This window comes from Protopterus annectens, chromosome 1.part2, assembly GCF_019279795.1.
Source record: "Protopterus annectens isolate FY-2018-M chromosome 1.part2, PAN1.0, whole genome shotgun sequence".
NCBI classification, from domain to species: Eukaryota; Metazoa; Chordata; order Ceratodontiformes; family Protopteridae; genus Protopterus; species Protopterus annectens.
The window spans coordinates 721891823-721914318 of record NC_056727.1 but is presented as its reverse complement, the minus strand read 5'-3'; the positions used below and the strand labels follow the sequence as shown (position 1 = coordinate 721914318).

Sequence of the window (22496 nt, the reverse complement as noted above, 5' to 3'; positions counted from 1 at the left end):
ATAACTAATACACTTTTAGAATAACATACACTGAGCCCTCAATCAGCAGTTCCCAACTTAGAAGGATGTAAGCTACCTGTCCTGCCACCACAGTGCAGGCCACAGACCTTCCTAATGTAAAACAACTGATCTGAAGCCCAAGTGCTTAATCCAAAAGACTTAGAATGATAGCTACACTTTAATCAAGTTACTATCAAGCAGTAATAAATACAACTGAATACTTTAATGAATGCCTGGATTAGTGCTCAAGTTATACAAACAAAGCTAGATTCAACAGGTCTGGATCCAGTCTATGCTACAGCAAACAAGGTGTACCAATTTCAGTAAGAAACAGTTCAAATATGCAGGCACTATAAGCCTTTAACCAGAAATTCCCAGCTCAGAAGGGCAGAGTCCAGCCTCTCCTCCCACAAGAGTGCAGACCACGAACCCTCGTAATGTAAAATAACTGGCCTGAAGCCCAAGTGCTTAAACCAGAACTAATACACTTTTAGAATAACAGACACTGAGCCCTCAATCAGCAGTTCCCAACATAGAAGGATGTAAGCTACCTGTTCTGCCACTACAGTGCAGACTACAAACCTTCTTAATGTAAAACAACTGGTCTGAAGCCCAAGTGCTTAAACTAAAAGGCTTAGAATGAGTTACACCAAGCAGTAATATGGTAATAAATACAATTGAGTACTTTTAAGATGACGCAAAATAAAGTAGGAAGAAACACAAATACAGAAAAAGCAGATAAAAGAAGAACATTTTTTTTTTTTTGAGTGAGCAAATGAGATGGGCCCAGTAGGAGTATCCAAGTGCAAATTTACAAGAGGGGCGGGCAGTTTCAAATCAACCAAGATTAACACCAAAACAAAAACAGGGAGGGTGAGTGGGGACCTACAGAAAAAAACAGAGTCACAACTTCCAGCTAGATATTGCTCAATGCAACACAAACAAATTAATTTAAATCATGTATTATTTGAAAAAAGTGCAGATAAAGATTTACTTAACTTCGCTTATACGTTCAGTTGATTGCATGCAGGTCTTAGCTGGCCAAAGCTCACAGTTTAAGCAGAAAATAATTCAAACTATACCACTTATATAAGGCAGAAACTGAATAACAATGAAGTGAACTACCCCCACTTATCACTGGCTATGCAGGTTTTTTAACAATCCTTAACTGATAAAACAGAGTCTCAACTTCCAGCTAGATATTGCTCAATGCAACACAAACAAATTAATTTAAATCATTTATTATTTGAAAAAAGTTCAGATAAGGATTTACTTAACTTTTCTATACATTCAGTTGATTGCATGCATTTCTCAGCTGGCCAAAGCTCACAGTTTAAGCAGAAAATAATTCAAACTGTACCACTTATATAAGGCAGAAACTGAATAACATTGAAGTGAACTACCCCCACTTATCACTGGCTATGCAAGTTTTTTAACAAGCCTTAACTGAAAAAACAGAGTCACAACTTCCAGCTAGATATTGCTCAATGCAACACAAACAAATTACTTCAAATCTTGTATTATTTGAAAAAAGTGCAGATAAAGATTTACTTAACTTCACTTATACGTTCAGTTGATTGCATGCAGGTCTTAGCTGGCCAAAGCTCACAGTTTAAGCATGAAGGATATAAAGTCTGAAAGTCATGTATGACATTATTTACTGACTACAATACGCAACAATTTGTCTGAAAACCACAAACTGGAACATACCACAAATGAGACAAAATCATGGATAGTTGAGAACTATGTCCTTTGCAAAAAACAGAAATTTAGACACAGACACAGACACAGACACACACACACACACACACACACACACACACACACACACACACACACACACACACACACACATACACACACACACACACAAAATGTCCCTGATTTTAAAGAACATCCCTGGTTTTGCCTCTTAGTTTTGCCCTGCCCTTATAAATTTTTTTGATTTTTTTGTAAATCACTGAAGATTACAATCAGTCAGTAATGTCAGATATTAGAGTTTCATACGCCTTATTGTTCAGAGAAAAAATATGCTAATGCAAGCGCTGTTGATCTAGTAAAGTGACAAAGTAATATTTACAAATTGTTTTTTTTTTATTAGTAAGATAAATGATAATAGAAAATTTAATATAGTACAGGAGGGTAGAAAGGTTTATTTTGTTACTGTATACAATATTCTAAGTGAAAAAACTATTGATGCTATTAGATTCTATTGGCCTTATTTAACTAATATTGAGGGTGTAAAAAATCTTTATTCAACCCCTAGTATTTCATTTAAAAGAAATAGAAATGTTAAAGACATGGTGATACACAATAGTTTTGTTTTACCAGGTGAAGAGTTAAACCTGCATCTTTCTGAGTGTGGCACCTTCCCTTGTAGAAGGTGTTCAGCCTGCCCTACTATTACTAGGTGTTTTGATAAAATTAACGGTGTAAGATTTTGTCCTACTTCTGCTTTTACATGTATGACTAAGTCAGTGATATATGCATTATCTTGTCCCTGTAATTTGTTCTACATAGGGAAACTAAAAGAATATTTAAGCTACGGCTTCAGCTATAAATTCTATAGTTTCACATTTTATAGTTGTCACAATAGTGACTTTTTGTTATTAAAATCTTGTATTTTGGAACAGATTTTAGAAACAGATGAGGGGTTAGTAAAAAGGAAATTATTGTACAAAGAAACAGTGTATATTTTAAAATTTAGTACACTTTCTCCGGGGGGGGGTTGAACAATGAATGTAACTGGAGGGTGTTTCTTTAAAGAGTTTGTATTTTTTAGTGATGATTAATTGATTAGATGATTGTTTAATTAATTATATATGTGTGTCTGTATATATATATATATATATATATATATATATATATATATATATATATATATATATATATAGCAAATGCTGGCCAGGAATGCCTCATCAGGATGTAGCATGGCCACTGAGATGACCCACTTCAATGTATTTACATAATGTGAATCACTGCAGTTAGCCTATCTCTGAATCAGAAAGGGTGTCTCTCAGTGGCTAGTCACCTGTGTTAGGGCTTACCACTAGCAGTAGCCCTTTTTGCATCCCAGTCTATGTGTAACACATTTGTTAATAGCTTGAGAAGGCTCACTGGACACAACAGTCCTTTTTCAGGAGCAGCCCAGTAGCACTGCCCATTGAAGTTACTTGGTCAAAGTCACACAGCAGACAAATGAAAACTGAGGGAATCAAACTCTGCACTACAGGAATAGCTCTTTAAGAGCTCATAGTCTTACTCATCTGCTGTAAGTGCCAGACAAATACTGTTATAGCCCAACACAGTGTATTTTACACCCACTGCATACAAAAACCAAATTAAATTAAACATTTATATGGATTTAAAATATTAACATTAAACTTATAAACTTCAGGTTTTCATGTTTATTCACAAGCAAATAATGGACATGCTATCAACAGTCAACAAATCAAGGGAAACAAGGATTATACCGAAAGAACATGTTTCGTGATGTTACCCTTGTTTACGCCATAATTGTTCCAAGATGTTGGAACCAGTCATATATACACAAACAAACATATACCACATGCACACACGCACACACACACACACACACACACACACACACACACACACACACACACACACACACACACACACACACACACACACACACACAGACCATACACAGTTGTGAACATCAGTTACAGTAACTTGTATGACTATTTGCATTTCACATGTTTGCTTGTGATCAAATAAAAAGAACAACTACATATATTTCAGCTCGGTGCTGTGAGACCTGTACAGGGTAACCCATTGTAACACATGCCCTCCCATCCTCTTAGCTCAAGAATTAAAGACAAAGACCCAAATCAGGTACACATTTTAAATACTATTCTTATATACTTAGAAATCTGCTAGTAAAAAGGTTGTGCATTAGAAGCATTTTATGAAGGATATGAAGTCTGAAAGTCATGTATGGCATTATTTACTGACTATAATACACAACAATTTGTCTGAAAACCACAAACTGGAACATACCACAAATGAGATAAAATCAGGGACAGTTGAGAACTATGTCCTTTGCAAAAAACAGAAATTTAGACACACACACACACACACACACACACACACACACACACACGCGCAATCTAAGTTATACACAATGATACCAACCACTAGTATCATGTACAATTAAGATTACTGTTTAAGATCAAGTGAATGAATAAATGCATAAATAAAGGGCCAAAAATGTATCTCATCTCATTGCTATCATAATTATACAGTACAGTCCACTGCAAACCTCCTCTGCCCTCTAAATTTCTAGCTCAAGAATTGGAGCCAAAGACCCAAACTTATGAATACATTTTAAGTATTTCTCTTGTATACTTAGAACGTTGTTAGAATAAGCTCTGCAATAGCAAGCATTTCCTGAAGGGCACAAATTCTGACATTCACATGCCTGTCATTATTTAGTGACTGTAATTCAAATCAGTTTGCCAGAAAACCAGAAATTTTACAAGGAGCAGACTAAAATACCTGTCAACTTCCTTGCTCAAGAATGCTGGACAAAGCCAAAACTAATGGAAGACAAAGGCCCACAAAATAGGGACACATTTAAATATTGCTCTTAGAAAGTTGTTAAAATGAAAGGTTTTTGTTATTATGAATTTTCTGAAGGGTATGATGTCTGAAATTAAAATGTTTGTTGTTATTTAATGAAGTCAGTCCTCACTGATCTTCCAGAAAAACACAACTTTTATGAGTGACAGGCCAAAATATGAGGCAAAAATCTGGACATTCTGCTAAAATCTGGACAGTTGTGAGGTATGGGACAAACCCACTGAGCAAAGTGTCCCTTCTATGGATGACCCAACAGCAGCACTGTCTTGTTAAGTAATTTGCTTAAAGTCACATAGTAAGCAAATGGAGGTGGAAAGACTCAAATCCTGTACCTTTGACTATAGGAAGGAGTTTGTTAACAATTCAGAGCCTAAATCCTGTGTGCTAAGGCCAGACACCTCTAATAACTATGATCAAATAGGTGGTGTCAAAACCATGGATTAAAACTAAATGTCAAGACGTGTATTATCGAATCCTTCAGCAAGCATGGCTCCTTTGGTTAACATACCACATTGTTTTGCTAAGGGTAGTTTGTACCTTTCCCCTCTAGGCTTTTGAATACTGGCTAAAAACTTTAACCATTTCCATAGTGCCTTTTATAGCCAATGCTCAACTGCCAAAGCTATTGACATAGCAAAATCAATTCAGCTGCACCTCAAGGCGTTCCTGCTCAATGTCAGCAGCCTAAATGAAAAACTATACTCCCTCCAATACCTCCTTACACTTAAGAATACTCATCTGTGCAGTCACTGAGATATGTTTTAAAGTGGAACAGAGCACCTTGGCTGTGTAAGGTTTCAGCGCCTTTCACACTCACAAAGCATACCTGGACATATTGAAGACACTTACCATACAAATAACCACAGAACTTGGCTAAAAAACAGCCAAGAGCACACAGCACTGGAAATTAAATGATTATTCACAAGGAGTTAAGTGCTTTTGCCCCCTAAAGCATGGGACTTCTCCCATATTCGTAAGCACAAGGTCCAGTATGTTGGAGACTGTAGTGGGTGTATTCACTATTTGGTCAAGGATGTTTGTATTTACAAAGTCCAGGAATCTCTGTGCCTGCAGATGAGGCTGTGTAGGATTCCCAGGCTATAGAGGGGTAATTAAAGTGTTCCATGAGTAGGATGTTAGGTTGTATGGTACATGTCTCCAACAGGTCCAAGTATGCATTGTGGTCTTCTTGGGACATGGATGGTGACCTATAGTCGGCTAGGATATGGTACAGGATTTTGTCTATGGTGATCTGCACATGGAGGAACTCCAACTCATCATCCTGTTCAACCACTCTAGAGGTATGCTTGTTATTGATGTATATTGAGACTCCTCCTTTTTTGCCCTTGTTTGTACAGCTACTGATCTAAAAGTGTGGAAGGCACTGAAGCCTAACACTGACAGGGTTTTCTCTGACACTTTAAAGTATGTCTGGGTAACTGCACAGATGTCTATATTCTCAAGTGTGAGAAAGGCTTGGAGGGAGTGTAGTTGTTTTGTTTAGGCTTCTGGCATTGAGTAGTAACACCTTGAGGTTCAGTTGAGTTAACCATGTCCTCCCAAAATGACAAATATTGGACCCCCTTAGCATGACACCAGAAAGACAGCCAGTTGTTAAAATCAATCATTTTTGCTCCTATTGTTGCATCATCCTTGGTGATGGTAAGGTGCTGCTCAATGTTAAGCCCGAGACACACAGTCTGAAAGCTCCATAATGTCTCTCTTCATATAGTCCAGGGAGGCATATCTCAGGTCATTTATACTTACATGGACTAAAATGGAATCATATTGGTACCTGTGGTGTAAAGACTTGGCTGCATGTGTGATTTGGTGGATTTTGGCTCCAGATAAGCAACTGATAGTTATCTTCCCCTTGTTCAGCCTGGTTAGAGGGGCATTAGTACATCTTACAATGGAGTCCTCTTTAATAAGAGTCCTGGGAAGAATATTTGCTTCCCTTAACCACTAAGTGCTTGGGGCTCCACTGAGAGTGACAATATGTGTGGTGTTAGGTGTTGTTTTTCTGAGTGCTATTGGGCTTGCTGATACATAGCTTTAACAATGGGTGATCTAGCCAATCTTTGCTGTTTAGGAAGATTGCTTTTAAGTGCTTCAGCATAAGTTAGTCTATGTGTGTGTTGTGTACTCTGCAATGTGGATGTTGATTGCATAGTTTCAACAACCTGATGTGCTCTTGTATGCAGGAGTTTAGCCTTCAGTGTCACTGTGTAAGTACACCTCTCACATAGTATGTCTGCTGTCTGTTCGAAACATGATACAACTGCTACATTGTCTCAGGATGCCCATATCCACCAAGCTGGCTACATAGAAGTTAGGAAATTGTACATCCATGCTGTTCAGTCCTTCTTTGTGAGCTACAAGGGGATGTTATATTGGGATTAAAAGGCTACTGAAGGTACTTTGTTGCAGCAGATGATGCTAAACAGTACTAAATTCTTCTAACTTTAATGTTTCAACTAAATCTGTAGGTATTGCCACTTGATGCCCAGCTAGCTGTTCTAAGCTTGTTGGTGCACAAGGTATTTGTACTATATTGCTGCTTTATAGGGTACAAGGTACAGTTTTATGAACCACTCTTTCTAGGTGTTTGCTGCAGTACAGGGCACTGCTAACCCATGCAAATACGTAAAATTTAGAGTAGCAGAGCAAAAACAGAAAATTAAATAAAATGTCTATACTATGAGTCCTTTTGTGTATTTCCCAATTCCAATAGACTAGGCAAACATCTTCTGCCACAAGATGAAGAAACCCAGTCCTCCTAATGTAAAAACACAGTAGAAGAGACCCACAAGTGCAATGCTATCACAAACCACTTAAACAACTAGCATGAAATCTCTTGCCGAAGGCAATTTCAAGACAGTCATAACAGTTCAAGGAGGAACATTTGTTTTTTTACAAAAACAAATAAGTGAAATGCACACATAAAAGCAGGAAACTGTAGTGGTCACTCAAAATAACTTAAAAGTGATTTAGCAATCATAGGAACTTAACTTTACCTAGATGACACTGGATACAAGTAAAACACTTCCTAAATGCAGGCTAAGACTCCAAGCGTTGCTAAGCTCCTGGAAAACAGGCAGGAGACAATATGCAGTAAGCAAGGTTTACTCAAGATCATACTGGTTTGCTGGGTGGGCACTCAGTATCAGGGGTCTATGGAAAACAATAGGTGGGAAGAGTACTTAAATAGCTTATACAACAGAAGATAGTAATGAAAGAGGGGAAGGAGAGATTTTGGAAATCAGATTATCATAAGGGGTGGAGGTCACAGGCGCAGCCTTGTTATAAAAAAACTCCAACAATAAGGGAGGGTAAGTTATTTCAGAAACTTCAGCTTAATGTGTCAGTGCGGGATGGGGCAGACACAAAATGTAACTTTAAGCAGGTAAATGATAAGCAGAATATAAAGCCCTGAAGCACAAACTGGAGCAGAGACAGTTCTCTCACTACTGACCTTCTACTACAGTTTAAGGCACAAGATTAGGAAGAAATTTTTTGGGGGGCTGTCCATGTGCAATAATAGTTGATAATTTACTATTGGAGATCATAGTGAAGCAGAGCATGACAGAAACCTCAGAAAAGTTCTGGACAAGAGCGCATGAAGTAAATTTAAAGCTCAATCCCCTGAAATGTAAACTCAGACTGACAGAAGTTACTTATGTATGTCATTTATATACCAGTACAGGCTTATGACCAACCCCTTCCAAACAAGCAGCCATTCTTCAGATGCCAGCTTCAGACAATGTTCAAGTCCTACAGAGTTTTCTTGGTATGGTTAACTGTCTTGGCAAATTCATCCCTGACTTTACTGAGTTATCACTGCCTTTAAGAGAGCTGACATGCAAAAATGTTGCCTGGTCATGGTTAGAACAACAAAATCAAAGCAGTTCAGCTGTGGTTTTGCTTCTACCAATCCTTACAAGCAAAGGAACAAAAAATGAATCGAATAAGTAGAAAAAAACGCTCACTTTATTAGTAACAACAAAGCTTTCGGGAATATCTCTTCTTCTTCAGAATGTATTTACTGCTAAAATGATAGTTGTTTACTGTTTCTATATGTTAATTAATTTCAGAAATAGATAATATATATATATATATATATATATATATATATATATATATATATATATATATATATGGGTAAAATAATATGGTAATATCCATATCATTGTCTAGGGTAAGAAGAGAGGCGTAGTATGCAATATAGTTTTTCAGATTACATGCGCAATACTCTTCTTTTTGGGAAATGTAATGTAAGATTCATCCCAGTTTCTATTTTATTTTATGTATGAATATAAGTATATATAGAAACATAGAAATATATATTTTATATGATGATATGTTTTTAAGAAAATTTTAAGTTTGTTTCTTTAATGATGTTTGTTTCCACATTGGATGGCTGTGTCATGTGGTTTGTTGTTTTAATTACATATAATACAATGGTCTTAACTAATTAACTGAACACTGAAGAAGGGAGATTCCCAAAAGGTTTGTTGTTACTAATAAAGTGAGCGTTTTTCTACTTATTCGATTCCTTTTTTGTTCATGGTTAGAACAACACCAGAGAGCATTTGATAACCTCAAATAGCAAATTGCCAACCCTCCTACATTAAGGTACTATGATGTCCACAAACCAGTAGTTCTTTCCTGAAATGCTTCAAAGTTTGGTCTTGGTGCAGTTATTCTTCAAGAGGGCAGACCTGTTGCCTCTGCATCTAGAACTCTTACCCAAACTGAGATGCAATATGCTCAAACTGAGAAGGAGCTTTTGGCATTTTTTTTGCATGTTTGAAGTTCCATGATTATATTTATGGCCGAGCTATCCAAATTGAAACTGATCATCAACCTCTAGTCACTATTTTAAAAAAGCCTATGCATTCAGCTCCATCAAGACTACAAAGAATGATGCTTAGATTACAAAAGTACAATTTCAAAATGGCCTATAAGAAAGGTAAACTTCTTTATCTAGCTGATATCTTATCCAGATCACCCAGAAATACTATGGAACAGCTTGATGCAGAGAATTTTGACTTTGTGTCATGGAAGTGCATACTTTTTCTACCACAAGTCTTGATGAGTTGAGAGATCATACAAAGACTGATCCAATTTTTCAAAAGCTCAACCACTTCATCAATGTAGGATGGCCATCAAAGTAATCTTGTGTACCGCCAGAAGTGCAACCTTATTTTCTACACAGAGATGAGATGCTGATGGAAGATGGTATCATTTTCAAAGGTCCCAACGTTATTGTTCCTACTTCTTTACAACATGAATGCATTCAGATTTTGTATCGTGGCCACCCAGGTTCCAAATCTACCAAAAGAAGAGCGAGAGGACTAGTATTTTGGCTTTCTTTATCAAAAGACGTTAATTAAGTGCTTTCTTCTTGTTCAGTATGTAATAGTACTAAGCCGCATTCGCAAAAAGAGCCACCTCAGCTAAGCCATATTCCTGAACTACCTTGTTCAACAGTAGCCACTGACATATTTGAGTGGAACAATCAGCATTACTTAGTATTGGTAGACTCATATTCAAACTGGTTTGAGATTGGTTTGCTACCTAACCTAACGTCCAGTGCTGTTATTACTAAAATGAAACAATTTCTCAGTCCATGGTAGTCCACACAAAGTTATTTCTGACAACAGTACCCAGTTTACTAGTCAATTGTTTCAGAGATTTGCTTAAAAGTGGGACTTTATCCATGTTACTAGTATTTCTGAATACCCACAGTCAAACGGCCTTGCTGAACATGCAGTACAGAGTGCAAAGCAATTATCAGAGAAATCAAAGTGTGACAATACTATCTTCTTGAATTTACTTAATCTCGGAAATATATCCCGTGACAACCTACTTGGCTCCCCTGCTCAGAGACTTCTGTCTAGGCAAACCAGAACAACCTTGCCTATCAGTTCTAGTTTGTTGGTGCCTAATGCTAAAAACACCAGAGTAATCAAAGCCCAACTTTTTAAAAAGCATTCTTCTCAGAAGTCCAGCTATGATAAAATGAGCAGACTTCTTCATCCGTTAAAAGAAGGAGAGATAGTGAGGATGCAAAGAGCGAAAGGCTTTGATCAAACTGATCAAGTGAGAGGTATATGTGCTGAGCCGAGATCCTACTTAGTGGAATCTGAGGGTATAGAATACAGGAGAAACTACAGACATTGTCTTCCTATATCAGAAAGGATATCGCAGCATTGTACCTGTGATATAGACTATAGATTTCAGAGCAACCCTGACAATGTTTATACCAAAGAACATGTCTCAGTATCCATTCCCATTCCTTATGATGTCCCAGTTGTCCCCAAAGTTGAACATTCTTTGAAGACAGTCCCGCTGCTAGATCCAATTCTGACTTTTATGTTATATGATCAGGTCGTATTTCTAGACCTAGTGTAAAATATACAGCAACCTGGACATGATTGTTTTATATGTGTCTGATTTTGTATGACTGCATGTCAAATAATTAGTTCTGTATAACTGCATGTCAAAAGATCATTTCTGTATAACTGTATGTCATTGAATATTGTCATTGCATGTATGAGCTATTTCTCAAAGAGGGAGGATATAGAATAGAGCATGTGCATGTACCTTTAAGAAGCATTTCCAGATGTAGGCATGTGCATATAAATAGTGAGCACGTGCAGTCAGCAGTGCCATTTTGAGAGAACAGCCACAGTGTTAACATGTATGAGTGCAGTAGTCAGTCTTTTTATAAGTTTATTTAAGTTTAAGTTACTAAGCCTCATTCCTGATGTGTTTGTGTGTAATAAAGCTGGTTGAATCAAACCCACAACCGCTTGCCTGATTTATGCAGACTGGACGAGTAACACCCCTGGTCTAGAAAATGAAAATACATTAAACATTACAATAATTAAAATATTGGAAGGAATTTATATATTTATTTATTTTACATTTATTTATTTTACATTCGTTGACCGGGAATGTCTGACTGAGCCGAAGCCCTTCTTCAGCAGAGGCCCTGGGAGAAAAGCTCCAGTAAATACATATCACATTTAGTCATTATTACAGATATTATATAAGTGGAATAAGGCAATCAGCTAGCAGACTACAAGAGCATTTTTGAGAGTATACAGATTACATTTAGTCATCATACAAATATTTCACATGTAGAAAAATGTAAAAACAGCTAGATTACAGCCACAGCATTTTTAAAAGTAGTCATTAGTATAACAAAAGCAACATAGGAGTAAAGTGTTATTTTTTTTTGCAATTGACTCAAACAGGATACAGTAAAGTATAAGAAAGAGGGGACTACATAGATTAGCAGAGTGAAGTAGAGAGTTATCAAGGAGGGTTTCTAGTTTTTATCACTACATTTTATCTTGAATGACACACAGTAGAGCAAATGTCTTTCCATCAGCTGGTTATAAGTCAGGTTGGCCAGAAAAAAAGGAATTTTGCAGGTCAGTGTAAAGGTAATGAGTGTGTGTGTGTGTGTGTGTGTGTGTGTGTGTGTGTGTGTGTGTGTGTGTGTGTGTGTGTGTGTGTGTGTCACACCTCTCAACTGTATCGAATCTCTCGGTTTTCCCCAGTTTTTGAGGCTCAAATAATGGGGTGCCATGATTCTGAGTGGCACCCCTTAATTTCTGAATTTCCTGGCTTTTTTTTTTGTTTAATTTTATTTCCAGCTTTTTTTTGGATTGACATCATCACACGGAGGCATGCACAGTGACGTCAGCTTCCTCCAGCCAGTCAGAATTTAGCTAAGGGCTGCAAGGGGCGGGACAGATGATGAGAAGCCTGACAACATGAATGGCTACAGTTATAGATGAGAATGAGTCTCAGTTGCATATTCTGGTCTGTCTTCCAGTTATGAATGAGAAGCCTGAATTACACATTCGTCTTAAAGAGCCTCACATTCTGATCTGTCTTCCAGTTTTGAACTGATTTCAGTCTTTAATGATTTGCCAAAGAGGTGTCAGAAAACCACAATTTTATTAAAAATGGAGCAAAAATATGAGGCAAAAATCTGGACATTCTGCAAAAATCTGGACAGTTGAGAGGTATTGTGTGTAGTACTCAGGCTCAAGACCTGTACCTTAGGTACAAGAAGCAAGAGCCTGAGTTCCCTATCCATACCACCACTTCTGATTGAAGGAGTAATAGCTCTCAACTGTATGACTTTTTACTTAATGTCTGGAATGTGTTTGGCTCATACTTTTGGTCTGTTACTCTTAAAATTTGGATGGTGCAGCGTTAGTGTTGTTGCCTCACAGTAAGAGGTTCTCTGATTCGATTCTCAGCTGAAGTGCCTTCTTTATGGAGTCAACATGTCCTCCATGTCTCTGTGTGGGTTTCCTCTAGGTGCTCTGGTTTCCTCCCACAATACAGCGATATGCATCTATAGCATTTCTTCTCAGGCTTCTGCTGAAAATTAGCTTCATTCCAAGTCAGACTTTCCCAGTAAACAAATGTTAAAACTATAAACTTTATTTTATTCTGAAAAATCAGTGAGAACTGAATTCACTAAATAATGCTAGGAAGACAATACCATCCATTTCCTATTGAAATATTACTAGCTTATCATTTTTTTAATGTAACATAGGTAATTTATTCTTCAAGGGCAACAGGTGCTTTACTTGTAGATGAAACAATGAAATATAAAGTTGTTTGCTAGCAGCAACCTAGTTACAGACCTCTTTAACATGGAATTTAGATGACTTTTACTTCTGCAGATATTGTGCATATTTACTGATACTGGTGGATTACAGAAGTTTGAGTAGGCTTTTATGATGGAAATGTTCTGAATTGGGCAGTTTTGTCATTATTGGTTCATGCATTTTGTTTCATTACTTACTGGAAAAAATGTTCAAACAATAAATTTAAAATGCACTCTAACAAGTGTGATGTATTATACAAGGAATATAATTTAATAAAGTCAGGAAGGAGTATCAAAGAACACATGTATGTTTCTTGTTTCGTGTGCAAGAGATCTATGATTTGAAAACAGCCCAAAGGTAATTTTTATCCACCACTGGCCAGATGCATTTTCTTTGGCTGTGGGTTTCAATGCTGTTTCAATAAATGTGAATTTCAAGGGCAGAGAAGTTTTAATGCTAAGTCTTTTTCATTGTGAGACTGTATTGCTTTGTTTAGCAGATGTCTGTTGGTGTTTGTGCTATAAAATGTAAAATAAAATCCAAATAACCATTGTAGAAGTGAAGCAGTATGCACATTGGTGTTTATGGTAAATGGGGCGAAATAGGCAGGTATAGGTTCATAGGTGTGTACTAGGCTAATGGCCCTGGAGCCTTTACAAGCCTAGCCCTTAGGATTACCCTGGCATCGTGCCACCTGATCTTAGTTCCCAGTGTCTCTGTCAAGTAAGGCCACTGGAGTGATCTCTGGGGTGAATTTTCTATTTCCCATCAACTAATCAAGATTTCTCTTGAAGACGGCCAGTGAGATGCTCTGCTTGACATGTATGGGAAGTCTATTCCATAGCATGGAAAGTCTCTGTGTTATGAACCTGTCCCTTCAGCATGTTTTGTTGATTGTGGTAATGAGGTTGAGGTCTCTGGAGCGTGTGGTGCAGAGGGATTGGGATTTCTTTAGATGTAGCATTTCTAACAGAACTGGGTCAGAAATTGCTTTGTAAGTCAAGCAGAGATCACCTCTATGTAGGCAATATGAGACAGAGAATAGCTGGAGTTTTTTAAGTCTGTCCATATAGGACAAATGTTTAAGGCATAGGATTCTCTTTGTGTGGTACATTTGCAGCCTCTCCAGTTGTTGCAGGTGTTTAATGAGATACATGCCAAATGAGGCATTGTATTCAATGATTGGCCTAATGAGGGAAGAGTAGAAGGAGACAATGACCTCTTTCTTCCTGGATGCAAAACCCTTAGTAATGAGATGTGCCACATAGGAGGACTTTCTGACCACAGTGGCAATGTGGTGGTCAAAAGAGAGGTTGCTGTCAACCTGTGTTCCCAGATCTCTTATAACACCTTATGTGTTCAGTGGGCTACCATTGATGTGATAATTCATGGGAACTGGGTTTTTCCCAAAGGGGATGACGACACATTTTTTGGCACTGAGCTTAAGGCCATGGTTCTGACACCAGTCGTTGGTCTCAGTGAGGCCTTTCTGTAGGATGTCAACATTACTTGGGGAGTTAATAATAGCTCCCAACTTGCAGTCTGCAAACTTTGTCAGCCAGAGTCCCTTCGTGTTGGTCTGGACTTCAGAGAAGTAGATGCCAAGCAGGAGAGGACCTAGGACTGAACCCTGTGGGACTCCACTTGAGACTGGTCGGCAGTCTGACTTGGAGTCAGCTACTTTTACACTGTGGGTTCTACCTGTGAGCCAGTTTGCAACCCACCTACTGATATAGGGGTTGATGCCTAGCTTAGTGAGTTTTTCTATGATTCCTGAGTGGGGAATAGTATCAAAGGCCTTGGCCAGATGAAGGTAGGCTGTATGAACCATCTTGCCTTTATCCACAGCTCTGGTGACTGACTCAAAGAAGTTGACCAAGTTAAGCAGGCATAATCTACCCCTCACAAAACCAAACTGTGTGGGATCCAGAGTTTGGAGATTCCCTATATCCTTGTTTATTAGGTCCATGATGATGCGTTCCATAGCTTTGCATATCAAGCTCATCAGGCTAATGGGGCGATAATTCCCAGGGTCTGTAGTCGCTCCTCCTTTGTGGAGAGGGAGCTGCAGTGCACCATTCAGTAGGGACAAAGCCTGAGGTGAGGCTGTGATTGAACAGGGCACAAAGGTTAGGTGCCAGTTCACTCTGTAGTTCATGTAGAACACATCCAGGAAGATTGTCAGGTTCCATAGAAGCTGTATTCTTGGCCTTGGACAGTGCTGTTTGAACCTGTGCAGCAGCAATACTGGGTACCTGGCAATCAACTGGTATTGTGACTGGTCCTTTGGGGGGGGGGGGAGTAAAGTTGGCACTGAATCTGTCAGCCAGTATATTGGCAATATCTGTTGGCTCAGTATAGGAGGTACCATTGTGCAGTAGCTCAGAGCAAATCTGGGTATTCCTGTGGAGATTCTTTACATGACTATAGAAGGCCTTGTGGTTGTCTTTACTATCTGCTGCAATTCTGTTCTCATAGCTAGCTTTAGAGGATTTGATGAGGGATCTCAACTTTTTGTTGAGGCTGATAAGGGAGTTTTTCCAGTCTTGGGACTTCACCTTATTCTGCATCAGTTTTCTCTGTCTGTTGTAGAGTTTGTTTATGGCAGGGGGACCACCAGATTGGTTTCCTTTTTTCGCAGGAGAGCATCTTGGTTCTATTGGGTATGGCGAGATCCATGCATTTGTGTACGTGTTCATACAGTGCATTGGTGTATGATTCAGCAGTCATGCAACTATTCTCCATCTGCATGGGTGCCGTGAAGTTAGCCACCTCTGTTTTTAGGAGCCCAAAGTTAGCTTTGGGGAAGTTTTTCATGCTGGTTACCTTTGCGGGGGGATGTGGATTTCCTAGGTAATTAGTTTGTGGTCATATCTAACCAGGGAGGAGTTGACTATTGGTGCAGAGCAACGGTCACCCATGTTAGCAATGACCAGGTCAAGGATGTTGCTACCTCTAGTGGGGCTAACAACAAGCTGGTCCAGGGCATTGGAATTAATGAATTCCAGGAAACGTTGGGCAAGTGTATTGGTACATGAGTAGTTTTCCCAGTTAATGAAGAGGTAGTTGAAGTTGCCCAGTATGAGAGTGTTAGGTTGGACTCTAATATTCTCCAGCGTGGTTAGGAATGTGGAGTGTGAGCCTTGGGGCATGGTTGGGGACCATTAGTAGGCTATGACCTGAATTGCTGTCTTACCCAATGTTAGCAGCACCTGAAGTATCTCAGATGCGTTATGTTGGGCTACCAGTCTGGAGGTGTGCACATCCTTTATGAATATGGAAACACCACTGCCTTTGGAGCTTCCATGTGCTTTGGAGCCGACCATGGGGAACTGTTATCTCTGTACACTGCAGAATGGGAAAATTTCCTTCTTCCCCACTGTAGTGCGATCTCGGAGTTGGTATATTTAGGTTACGGGGGTGTGGGGGTGGAGCCCCCCACACAGGGTGCATGGGGGGCTTGCTACCCTGCTAACAGTTGAAAGGTAAGTGTTTGTTGTGTGTTTTGTGTTTATTTTACATGGTCAACTTTTCAAAAGTCGATCATATGGTCTCGGCCATATGAAAGTCGACTTTCTGAAAAGTTGACCATGTATATATATATATATATATATATATATATATATATATATATATATATATATATATATATATATATATATATATATATATATATATATATATATATTTATTTATTTATACATACATACATACATACATACACGCACATACATACATGTAAAGTAGTTACATTTGAATCGCAAAAGATGAAACTTGAGTGGTTAAAAATTCAGATAGACAACTGAGCATTTGTTTAAAATACCATTTAGCTGACTGGTATATTTACACATAGCTCTGTAACAGGGATGTAGAAGTATGTGAAGACGTTCACCAAATTCATTAACACATTGGTGACCTGTTTTAAGTATGTGAAGACATTCACCAAATTGATTAACACATTGGTGACCTGTTTTACCTATCGTAAATTACTGCCAGTATGGTTCCTATGTATGTGCTACCAGTGATTCATTATATGTGGCCATTTCTTCATGACTGCATGGCCATAATGTTAGTATGTAAGGGGAATGTACAGGGCTTCTCCCCACCACAAAATCTCTTTCTAAGGTACTTTTTACAAGTATAACGTTTTCCTCTAATTGTAATTTGGCAAAATGAGCTTTCAGCCACTTGGTTTCAGTATTTCATTCTTCCACTGTCAAAGGCATTTTAGTTTCCCTTCATTAGAAATTTTTAGTTCTGTCATTGTCTTCTGTGGAGCATCCGTCATTGACCACTGTCCTGTGAAAGAGGATCCTGTGCCCTATGTTGGTTAAATGTTTTTTTAAAGGGGCTTTGCAGTTCTGTCATGAAATAACTGGACATACATATACTTTCACTATCTCTTTTCAGTCTACATTTCAAAAAATACTTGTTAGGTAGGTAAGCGCACTAGATACAAATGTCCCCTTTCAGTGGTGAGCCAGGAGCAATGTTCAGCTAAGTCACTTGATTAAACTCACATACTAAGAAAATGGAGGTGGAACAAATCAAATCCTATACTGTGGGCTACAGGAAGCAACTAGTTAAAACACTCACATGCATGTATGCAGACACAGATGGGCACTAATACACTCACGCAAACACATAGGTTCATAGGTAGGTACTAGGCTATCTGCCCGAGGGCATTTATAAGCCTAGTCAGAGTGTGTCGGCTTTCGCCACCCCATTGATTAATTAACTGATCCTCTGTCAAGCAGAGTCAATGAAGTGATCCCAGGGGTGTATTTTCTGTTACCCATCCACTCGTCAAGGTTTCTCCTGAAGAGTGTTAGTGAGGGGCTCTGCCTAATGTAGTTTAGAATTTTGTTCCAAAGCATGGGGAGTCTCTGTGACACTAATCTATCCCTCCAGCATGTTCTATTTATTATTGTGATGAGGTTTAACTCACTAGAGTTTGTGGCTCGCAGTGACTTGGATTTCTTTAGGTGGAGCATGTCCATCACTTCTGAGCTGGACATGGCTTTGTACGTCAGGCAGAGATCACCTCTGAGTAAACAATATGCCACTGAGTACAGCCAGAATTTTTTCAGTCGGGCTGCATAGAACATATGTTTGAGACCAGTAATCCTCTTGGTGAGGTACTTTTGTGGTCTGCATGTGGTGTGCATGTGTACTGATACATTGACACACAAGTGCAAGTACACACACACACACACACACACACACACACACACACACACACACACACACACACACACACACACACACAAACAGATGCACGCTCTCTCACTTCTTGTTGATATAGTAGCTCTTAACTACTGTAAGTGTTATAGCTGAAAAACGTAAGTCTAATCAGGAGTAGGATTGTCACCTGTCCCTCTTTGCACAGGACAGTCCCAACTTGGGAAGTTGCATCCTGTGAAAAAGCATGAAAAATTATAAATGTCCTAGGATTTTAGGACAAAAAATATTTTTCTAAGTTTCCTCTAATGGTTGCATAAAACAATTATTTTGTATCTGAAACACCTTAATGTGATATAAAACATCAGAAAAAGTCAAATTATGTAAAAGTGAGCTTCTATTTTGACAGGAAAGTGAAGTCCAATCATTTGACCCAGTTGTGGCTACGGTTTTCCTGCACAATTACACATTTCCATAAGAACATCCTACTTTGATTTTCTGAAAAGGTGGCAGCCCTAATCAGGCGATAGTGAAACACCTGCCTTCTCTGCCAAAATAGCCATGCTTCTTTTCGTAAGCCAGACTGCTGTTCTGACACTTCTGATGAACATCACCAAAGCCAAAAATAACCTCTCAACTATACAGATTTTCCCAGACTGTCCAGATTTTTGCCAAATCTTTTCGTTTGATTTTCATAAAATTGTGTTTTTTTTGGCAAATTATTGGCAAATCATTAAAGATTGATGTTATAAAATAATGACAGACATTTGAGTTTCAGACTTCATACCCCATCAGAAAACCCAAGCTAATGCAAAACCTGTTATTCTATCAACTTTCTAAGTTTGTAAGAGCAATATTTAAAAACTGTCCCTATTTTGGAGCCTTTGTCCCACTTTTATTTATGGCTTTGCCCAGATTTCTTGCTCTAAGAGGTTGAGAGTTATGGGGTACAAAGGCCCAAAATCATGGACAGATTTTAAATACTGTTCTTACAAATTTAGAAAGTTGATATAATAACAGGTTTTGCATTAGCTTGCATTTTCTGAAGGCTATGAAGTATGAAACTCATGTCTGTCATTATTTAGTGGTTTCAACCCTAGATGATTTAGCAGAAACCCACAAATTTTATGAGGAGCAGGCCAAACATACTAGGAAAAATGTAAACATTCTACAAAAATCTGGAGAGCTGAGCAGTATGAATATCGCTGTTAATTGCTTACCATGACGGTCCTGCTGTTTCCTCCCAGGGCTGACTGTAAGAGCTTGGTGAGGACTGAGTCTCTATAAGGAATGTGCAGTACTTTCTTGCCTGTAGCAGCTTCTGCCAGTGCACTGCAATGAAAACACAGTTGTCAGGCGTCAGAATCCAGCTCTGAATCAGTCACACTTCTTTTTTCTTCCATAAAATAAAATACAATGACTTGGATAACTGGACCAGGGAAGGTGAACTTGCTCTAAACAATGTTACATGCATATTTCTCTAGCTCATAATTACCATTTTGCTACTATAAAGCATTGTCATTTCTTATTCTTTACTGTTTACCCTTTATTACTGCTGATTCAATTTCCATGTCATGTTTAAAGCTACAAACAGAGGAAGGGGGAAGTGTGGCTTTTATATTTGTTTATGTTTGTGTATGTGTTTGATAATTATCCTCAACCCTCTTTTTCATATTTTTCTCTACATGGGATCAGGGAGTAGTGTCATCATGTCTGTACTACTCTCCATCTCTTATAGGTTCATAGGTTCATATTTTTCTTATTTTCTTCTCAGCCACCCCACACACACATTTAAAGATAATGAATAATACTGTCTGTTTGTGTGTGTGTGTGTGTGTGTGTGTGTGTGTGTGTGTGTGTGTGTGTGTGTGTGTGTGTGTACATATATATATATATATATATATATATATATATATATATATATATATATATATACACACACACACACACACACACACACACACACACACACACACACACACAAATGTGTGTGTGTGTGTGCATGTATATATATATATATATATATATATATATATGTGTTTGTGTGTGTATATGGGTCCATATCAACTTACTGAAAGTCATAACAGTAAATGTACAATGGTAAAGTGTCAAAATGCTAAACTTTTAAAACATTTAAATCAGATTACCTACTCCCCTACATGTACAGAATTGAACTTGCCCCCCCCCAGAACCATGTTAATGCTAATTTCAATAACAATAATAATAATAATAATGATTTTAATAACTGGGAAGTAATATTATTTGCTAACTGGCTGTGTCTTGGCACAGTGCATGTATGTATGTACTGCATTTAAGCTGTTAGTAGGTACTTTGAGTTCAAAATTGTAAAGTTTCAACATTTTGACATTTCCAGATTTTGCATTTAGTATTTTGACCTTCTGTATACCACTATTCAATAAGCTGTCATGCAGAACCCTACCTGGCTCTTGTAGTACCCAGCGGCAGCCCATCTTCCCACCTTCTTCCACTAACTCTTGTATTCCTGGCTAGATCGCCACCCTCTCTCTGCTTCCTCAGGTCTTCATTGAAAGTGCAATGAAGACCACCAGGCCTTACATGTCCTACAGCTATGTTCTCATGCTGTATGTGAGAATAAAAAAAAGGTCCCTCCTCCTGCACTTGTTAAGATTTGCAGTCTTAGCTTAAATGGAACCAGTGTCTTGCTACAGCAGAGACACTCCATGTTTCATTGTATTTCATCAACTCTACCAGTGTTGGCCTATGTGATAATGCAAGATTTTAATATAAAGTATGTGCCCTACCAAAGAAAAATGTGTGTTTACATTACAGGTTCATGCAAGATGCAACCCATTATAAAATTAATAGCATCGACTGACACTTGGTTATACACTGCCAAAGAAAGTACAGTTGTGTAATGTCTTACCATAACAGTAGATGTACTTCTTTTCACTGTTGCAGTATTCCTTAAAGAAGGATTGTCCCACCCCAGGCAGTCCATCTCTTTGCCAGTATAGATAAGCTTAAAAAAGATCTTGTTTGTGCTGTACATCACATTTATGCTCCCTACACAGAACACAGGGGATAAAAGGGATGTACAGATGCAACTATCCACCACTGAATTGCCCGAGAAGAGAACAATCATCATAGAACAAAGGAGTTTATTCACATTTTTAAGGAAAAAATGCAGAATAAACAAGAGGGGGTTGGGGGGAGCAAATACTGCAACAGTGAAGAGAAGGACATCTACGGTTATGGTAAGACTTTACACAACTGTAATATGTCCTTCTATATCACCCTTGCAGTATTCCTTAAAGAAGGGAGAGTAAAAAAAGCTCAAGAAACAGAATGGGAGGTGGAAGGCTGAGAAGAGCCCTCAACAAACCCACATAAAATGGTTTCAGCAAAACCTGCTCTGGCCCTAGAAAACCATATCCAACTTCTAATGCTTAGTAAAGGTATGCACTGAACACCAAATGGCTGCTTCAAGGATGGAATTGGTGTCTAACCCCTTGAAGAAAGTACCAGAACAGGCAGCAGCCCTAGTAGAATGAGCTCTTACAGAAGCAGACAGAGACTTGCCATGAAAAGCATAACAAAAAGACATTGCCTTAGATATCCAGGAGGAGATGGCTTGCTTAGGAACAGCCAAACCCAAAGACCCATGATAAAAGGAAACAAAAAGCTGATCACACTTATAAACAGTCCAAGTTTTATCCAAATAGTACCTGAGCTGTCTGTGGAAATCCAGGGTATGCAGGACCCTCTCAATAGCAGACTGAGGAGAAGGGGAAAAAGGAAGGCAGATGTACTGACTGATTGAAGGACAAATCATTTACCACCTTGGGCATAAAAGGAGTAATATGAATGGATACCCTGTCCCTATGAAAAACCATTAAAGGAGGAATGGCCATAAGGGCCTGAACCTCAGAAACCCTCCGAGCAGAAGTAACAGCCAGCAACAAAAGATTCTTCCAGGTACAGTGTCACAAAGAAGTAGAATCTGCAGGCTTAGAAGGAGCCTGAATCAATTTTTCCAAAACAAAATTAAGTTCCTAAGGAGGAGGAATAGGTTTTCTTAGAGGCCTA

At 38.4% G+C, this 22496-nt stretch overlaps 1 protein-coding gene across 1 annotated transcript in view; it reads right to left on the bottom strand.

The window, feature by feature from the left end:
* Positions 1 to 22496, bottom strand: part of LOC122792408 (kinesin-like protein KIF28P) — a 1102337-nt gene that overhangs the window by 792067 nt on the left and 287774 nt on the right. Inside the window, exon 7 of the mRNA XM_044060197.1 lies at positions 19649 to 19760. Within this exon, the coding sequence (XP_043916132.1) occupies positions 19649 to 19760 (112 nt within the window). The remainder of the gene's footprint in view (positions 1 to 19648; positions 19761 to 22496) is intronic.